This window comes from Etheostoma cragini, chromosome 5 (genome assembly GCF_013103735.1).
Source record: "Etheostoma cragini isolate CJK2018 chromosome 5, CSU_Ecrag_1.0, whole genome shotgun sequence".
In the NCBI taxonomy this organism is placed as follows: Eukaryota; Metazoa; Chordata; class Actinopteri; order Perciformes; family Percidae; genus Etheostoma; species Etheostoma cragini.
In genome coordinates, this window is record NC_048411.1 from 29,946,135 (window position 1) to 29,953,378 (window position 7,244).

At 42.6% G+C, this 7,244-nt stretch overlaps 1 protein-coding gene and 1 long non-coding RNA gene across 2 annotated transcripts in view; both read left to right on the top strand.

The window, feature by feature from the left end:
• Window positions 1-822, top strand: part of LOC117944281 — a 12,087-nt gene extending 11,265 nt beyond the window's left edge. Inside the window, exon 3 of the long non-coding RNA XR_004656531.1 lies at window positions 812-822. This is a non-coding gene — a long non-coding RNA (uncharacterized LOC117944281). The remainder of the gene's footprint in view (window positions 1-811) is intronic.
• A 3,413-nt stretch (window positions 823-4,235) lies between these two features.
• LOC117944268 (transcription factor 7-like 1-B) lies at window positions 4,236-5,980 on the top strand. Its single transcript, XM_034870927.1, has 3 exons — window positions 4,236-5,169; window positions 5,532-5,604; window positions 5,739-5,980. Exons 1-3 carry the CDS (start codon window positions 4,984-4,986, stop codon window positions 5,978-5,980), a joined length of 501 nt encoding a protein of 166 aa, XP_034726818.1. The 5' UTR covers window positions 4,236-4,983.
• The last annotated feature ends 1,264 nt before the right edge of the window (window positions 5,981-7,244 follow it).

Here is a 7,244-nt window from a genome sequence, read left to right on the forward strand (position 1 = left end):
TATCTAGTTGCTCTGATTGGTTGTAGGTCTAGTTGTTGCTCTCATTTGTTATAGGTCTATCCATTGTCTTTCCGTTGGCCTGATTGGTTGTAGGTCTATCCACTTTCTTTCCAATGATCTGATTGGTTATTGGTCTATCCGTTGTCTATCCGTTGCTCTAATTGTTTGTAGTTCTTTCAAATGCTCTCATTGGTTATAGGTCTATCCATTGTTTATCCGTTAGTCTGATTGGTTGTAGGTCTATCCACTGTCTTTCTAGTGATCTGATTGGTTGTAGGTCTATCCACTGTCTTTCTAGTAATCTGATTGGTTGTAGGTCTATCCACTGTCTTTCTAGTGATCTGATTGGTTGTAGGTCTTTCCAACTGAGTGGAGAGGTACAACAGTGTCAGGCTACCCCAGCTCCACTCTCTTGTCAAAAATCATCACTTAAGGTGATATCAAAAAACCAAGATGGTGACGCTCGTATCTCCAAACTCAAGGCCTCAAAAAGGCAGTCCACAAATCATTGACGGACGCTACGTCCGTTATTTCCCAGTCCATGGCTACACCCAACTCTGGTGATAATGTTTAATGCTTGGTGAGTCTCGGTCTCCAAGTCTGGGTTGTGATTTATGTGCAGGTTCCTCGACAGGAACAAACAAACAAGGACAAAGGTGGTGACCACATCCCTTCTTCCCAGACTGCTTGCAGCATGGCCTCCAATGCTGTTCCTCAAATCAACAATGGAGCCATGCATTTCAGTCTAGAGAGAGAGAGAGAGAGAGAGAGAGAGGGAGAGAGAGAGAGAGAGAGAGAGAGAGAGAGAGAGCTTCTGTGGAATCAAACCACCATGAACACAGTCATCTGTGTGTTCCTGCACTGACCATCTGCACTGTGCTGATCTCTGTAAACAGACACACTGTACAGATACCTCGGAAATGTTGTGTTACGTTATTTCCATGTATTTTAATCTTAAGATATTTTTACTTATCTGCATATCACAGAGCCGCTAAAGGGACATTGTTTTTATTTTTCTCTTGTGAGCACGCAAGAACATCTCGTTCTCACAAGAAACCAATCCAGGGCTAGCAATATTATGCTAACGTTATGTGGCTAAAGACGAGTAAATAGTTCACATTCACAGCATGACATTTCTTCCACAGCTACCTTTAAGCTACAGTCCTTTTAACCCTTGTGTTGTCTTCCTGTCAAAATTAAAACTCAGCACTTTTGTTGATGCTTTTTATCGATGTTTTTAACTTTTTCTTACGTTTTTCCCCCTTTTTTCAACACTTGTGATGCTTTTTTTCAATGTTCAACACTATGTTGTAACACTAACTTATTGCCAAGTCTTACAGTTATTTTGGGACTTCATGGTAAAAAAAAATCATTTATAAGAAAGTATACCTATTGCTTTAGTTAGAAAAGCCAAAACTAGGAATTATTGAGACTAAAATTAAAGGAATGGATGTTGATGATAATCACAGACTGGAATATGTCAACTTTTACTCAATACTATTTCAAAAACACTTCAATTATTTTTCATGAAGGCTGGGTCATCGTGACCGAAAGAACGAGATCCAGGGTTCAAGCGGCCGAAATGGGTTTCCTCAGGAGGGGGGGCTGGGTCTCCCTTAGAGATCGGGTGAGAAGCTCAGTCCTCCGAGAGGAGCTCGGAGTAGAGCCGCTGCTCCTTTGCGTCGAAAGGAGCAAGTTGAGGTGGTTCGGGCATCTGGTGAGGATGCCTCCTGGGGGGGTCCCTAGGGAGGTGGTCCAGGCACGTCCAGCTGGGAGGAGGCCTCGGGGAAGACCCAGGACTAGGTGGAGAGATCACATCTCCAACCTGGCCTGATGTTGATGTTGATGACACTGTCAGGTGCACATTGTTGTGTTTTCAGGAAAGATGGATAACTCCTCCGCTGCAGCCGTTCTGACCGTTACTCTGATTGGTTTCTCCTGAGCATGAGAGAGAGAGAGAGAGAGAGAGAGAGAGAGAGAGAGAGAGAGAGAGACCTGTCACACTTTGAAGAACAGTGAGTGACCCCCCCTCCTTTCACACGCATGCACACACACACACACACACACACCTGTAAGGTTGTCATGTTGATGCTGATATCATCAGTTTTGTTCTTGTTGTTATTATTGTGAATGTAAATGTGATCAATTTCTCCATGTTTATGAGCTTTGGCAATACTGTGTGTCACTATGGTCATGCTAATAAAGCTTCTTTGAATTGAATTGAATTGAGAGAGAGAGAGAGAGAGAGAGAGAGAGAGAGAAGGCCCGGGTGTTCAGAGGCTTGTTGCCTCCCTCTGTCATGCCTACAGTTGTGCCATAACGGGCCCGTGTTTATCCCCGGTGTTAGAGAGCTTTGTCTTTCCCAGGGTATTGTTTCGGGACACGCAGACGTGCAATTTACACGGCAGTGTGTAATTAGGACTTTCTCACTTAATCCTGGTCTGTCATTTTCACACACACGGCGGTAATGGAGGCGGTGTGGTCTCCGATCCTGACAATAAACGAGATATCCGCTGGGCATCACATGATACACTGCTGCTCACGTTTACTTAAAGCTCCTATATCATGCTCATTTTTAGGTTCATACCCATATTTTGGATTTTTACTGAGCATGTTAGCATGCTTTCATGTTTTCTCAAACTGTCTGTCTGAATATACTTGTTTTCACCCACTGTCTGAAGGTTTTCCGCTAGGTCTCTGCTCCATCATTGCAGCCGGGAAATGACTGCAACGGCGCTGTATCGACACTCTTTACCTACACGTAGTCTATCTGTGACATCACAACCATACAGAAGCATAGACAGTTAAAGGAATGGACCAACAGGTCCCGTTGCTCTGGACGGGTACCAGTGAAGTCTATTAGTCTCCTGACAATACGGTAATTTGTCGACTATGCATCAGCAAGTCGCGTGGTTGTGACACAATCGCTAGCCTATTTTTACAAAACCGTCTGCCACGGCGCCATAATGTGAGACGCAAGGTGATGGACCCTTCAATACATTGTTGTATTTCTTTAAAATAAACAACAGACAAATAGAGTCTTTAAACGATTCAGACGTTAAGATATTTGCTGTCAAAGTGAGGTAAAAATGAATGGGAGTCAATGGTTGGCTAACGGCGGGTGATTGCTTGTTAGCATCAAAATGGCGCCTCAGGAGCTACGCTTCATGCATTCTTACCCCCGGGTACAGAAGTCCTGATGGTTGTTTAAAGGCTGTGGATTGAGCATTTACAGCAGCCTATACATGGGACTGCCACTGAATTATTTTCTTTATTAATTGATAAGTGGTTTGGTCTCTGAAATGTCAGAAAATGGTAAAACAAATGTGGATCCTTTAGTCCTTAAGTCCAAGACGATGTCCTCAAATGTCTCGATTTGTCAACAACTCAAATATATTCAGCTTACAGTCACAGAGAGAAGAAACTAGAACATATTCACTTCTACTTTACTAACAATAAATAACAATGTGAACTGTAATTTCCCCACTGGGGATCAAGAAACAGTATACATTAAATTAAAAAGTTTAATTAAATTCACACTAAAATCAGAGAAATCTAGCGTATTTTTCATTAAAGAAATGACTCAACACAATTAACCGATTATCAAAATAGTTGGCAATTAATTTAACTAATCGATTAACCCTCATGTTGTCCTTGGGTCAAATTGACCCGTTTTCAGTTTATTTCTTTTTTCTCACAAAACATTTCGGGATTTTTTTTTAAAGAAAAGCACCCACAACAATTGAAAAAGTGACAATATTTTTGGGGAAAAAAGCGATAACAATGTTAAATAAAAAGTGACCAAAACCTTTTTTTTTCATGGTTGACGGGAAGAAGTTAACACATCGTAAATATTTGCAAGCTCGACCTTTAAAAATCCAAAGCAGACATAGAAATGTCACTTTTCTTTTCTTACAACATGGAACATATAAAACTAGTTTTCTAAGTCACATCTGCTGACTTCTCCCATTTATTTTTGACATCCTCTGCACTAACAGAAGTCTCATCGTCATGTTGCACACATAAAAATGCCGTTGATCTGTATCTCTTATTTCATTGTTTCTCCATGTGCAAATCGTCCCCTTCTCTGCGCTGATGGCCTTGTTTCCCTGCGCTGTGCAGGCTGCAGGGTCCAGACTAGCTGATCTACATGGCGGTGAATGAAGTGTCAGTTTTCAGCGCTAACTCCGCCCCTCCGGACGGGGCTGCGCTTTTTCTTCCACTTGAACAACCAAGTAGTTTTTCAGGGCGCATTCCCCGGCAGCAATGTGGAGGGAAAGGGCGACTTCATCCAGCTGAACATTTGACTTTTTATACGTTTGCATCGTTTTTTTTTCTTCCTATTTTGTAAACTTTAGCGGTTCTTTTTTTGCAGGGTTAAAGCACGCGAGTGCCTGAACCTCTCGTGTTAATTTTTTTTATTTTTTATTATAGATATAAACCGAGCCATTGTTTTCCTCACACATGGATATTAGGAGATGAAATCGGACGTGCGTCTTGTTCTTCCGCTTGAGTAACCCCGTCTCGGACCGTGTAGTTTATGTGGTCCCCGCGGGCTCCGTAGGAGGAGAGAGAGAGAGAGAGAGAGAGAGAGAGAGTCCCGTTCCTCGGAAGCACAACCAGGAGAGACACGCAGGGGCCACAAGTTGTCCACAGGCTGCAAAAAGACACCAAACTTTGCCAAGTTGCAGCAGCGCATCCGGACGCAGACGCCAAAAAACACGCATCGATATTTTTTTCGATCTCCGTCTCGACTTTTAACCGTGTGGATTATCGTCGCGAGGCTCGCCATGGACTACTGGAGCCCGTTCACAGGATGAAGAGGGTCGTTTAAAAAAAACAAAAAAAAAACCAAAAAAAATCGACGCTTTCTTGTAGTTATAGTTCACTACGGCAGGGACACTGATCTGATAAAAAAAAAAGAAGACATTAGTCGTTTGTTTCTCCTTTTGATCTTTTGATATCTAACGTTATTCTGCAAAAATGCCACAGTTGAACGGGGGCGGTGGGGACGATTTGGGGGCCAATGATGAGATGATCTCGTTTAAAGACGAAGGGGAGCCGGAGGAAAAGATATCCGAGAATGTGTCCGCGGAAAGGGATTTGGATGATGTGAAATCTTCCTTAGTGAACGAGTCGGAAAACAACAGCAGCTCCTCGGACTCGGAGGTAAGCTCACTGCGAAACAGCCTAGAACCATAGGGCACTTTTTCCACTTTCCTTTTGTATTTGACCTTCATTATAATGCACGTTGGCTACTCTGAGCCTATATTTTGCCTGACGTCTGCGCTATTTAGCATTTAGTAGATGTGTGCTATGTTGTATTCATTGGGCTATCTTTTAAATGCTAACGTCACTTGTTGTGCATAGCCAACACGTTGCACCGTGGGTCGGATTTAATCATATTTGGACTCCTTTAATATGCACAAACCTATAGGGGAACTGACCATAACGATGACTTGTCTTGCTTTAATGCTGCTGGAAGTTTCACTAGTTTCTCCCCCTCCTGTGTGTGCGTTTCTCCCTGTCAGCAAGCAGAGAGGCGCCCTCAAACCAGACCCGACTTAGAAAGTTATGAGAAAGCAAGAGACTACTTCAGTGAAGGTAAATAAAAAAGCCCACAACCACCCGGTACTTTGGGTGTTTTAGCTTGCATTATGTATCGCGTTTGTGTCTCATACCAAAGCCTGACTTTTCCTCTCTCTCTCTCTCTCTCTCTCTCTTTCTCCCTCCTGCAGCTCTGAGGAGGCAGCAAGATGGTGGCTTTTTTAAGAGTCCTCACTATCCTGGCTACCCGTTTCTCATGATCCCAGACCTCAGCAACCCGTACATATCCAACGGGTCCCTGTCTCCGAGTGCAAGAACAGTAAGTGCCCCCCCCCCCTCCCATGTCTTCGACGTGTTTCTCTTCTTCTTCTTCTTCTTCCCTATGTTTCAGTCTCTTTCACTCCGTGTAAAACTTTGTTTGGCCGTGCGTTAAAGTTCCCCGTGCGCTGCCAGACCGCCATATTCCCTCCGAGTGGCCTCTCAAGGAGTACTAACTACTTCTTTGTTCTTTTTTTGGGGATATGAATGTCTCCCTGCCCCCCCCCCTCCCCGTCGACAAGCCTCGCATTTGACAACTTCTCACTCGGCTCAAAGTTCACACACATTAGCCGTTCTTTGTCATTTTTGAAGGATTTATGGCATTTTTCTTGTCGACAATACCCTCACACTCATGCTGGGTATTGATGGCATAGACCAGTCTGTACAATCAATATGCAAATTGTATAGGTCAGAGCAGTAATCGATTAGTTGTCAACTATTGAATTAATCACTAACTATTTTGATAATCAAATCAATTGGGCTAAGTCATTTTTTTAATGAAAAAAGTAAAACATTCTCTGATTGCAGTTTGATAAATATGAATATCTTCTAGTTTCTTCTCTATTCTGTGAGAGTAAATTTAATATCTTTGAGTTGGGGAGAAAATGAGACATTTCAGGACGTCTTCTTGGTGCTTTTTGTGGGGGAAAACTGATTATTTTTTTCCATTTTCGGACATTTTACTCAGGAATCAATTAATCCGGAAAATAATCAACAGTGAAAAAAAACGCTAGTTGCATTCCCATACGTCACTGTGAGGCTCCTATATGGACTTACATTTATCACTGTAGAGGCTGTTATTCTTCTAAAATATATTTTAGATTTGCAAGATATTTTGAACGTTGGCTGCTACTTTGCTTTCCATTCAGTGCTTGTGTTTTGTAATGAAGGCTTTTCTTTAGCAAGCCGGATAGTAACCAGCAGCTCTTTAAAACCCTGCAGGCTGTTTCTGTGCAGAAAATTGTAAAACAACAACATCCGAGCTGTCCCTGAAGTCCTAGCCGTCCGTAACAACAACGTAATATCTCGCTCTGACACACGCAGGAGGCATTTCGCCGCAGTGTCCGTGACGACTGGTGTTGTTCAGAGACTTTTAAGAAGTCTAGATAAGGTTGACAGTCTTAAGTAAGTGTTGTTGATGCAGGTTTTTTTTGCAAAGGTGCAACCGGCTTGTGGCGTCGTGCCAGCTGTCAGCTGGAAACGCTGCGTTGGTTTCTGCAGTCAAATCCATACATATCACTTATTAAACATGACCTAACAACCCGTTATAACAGTAGTTGGAAAATGCTGCAAACAGGAGCCACATGAGACAATTCATTATTATTATTAAAAAAATAGTCTTAAGGTTGTGTGTTTTAGGTTGTTTAAGGTTGTGTTAT

Coding starts and splice junctions, on each gene's coding strand:
- LOC117944268 (XM_034870927.1), top strand. CDS start 4,984: ATGCCACAGTTGAACGGGGGCGGTGGGGACGATTTGGGGGCCAATGAT. Junction 5,170..5,531: donor GCAGCTCCTCGGACTCGGAG/GTAAGCTCACTG, acceptor TCTCCCTGTCAG/CAAGCAGAGAGGCGCCCTCA. Junction 5,605..5,738: donor AAGAGACTACTTCAGTGAAG/GTAAATAAAAAA, acceptor TCCCTCCTGCAG/CTCTGAGGAGGCAGCAAGAT.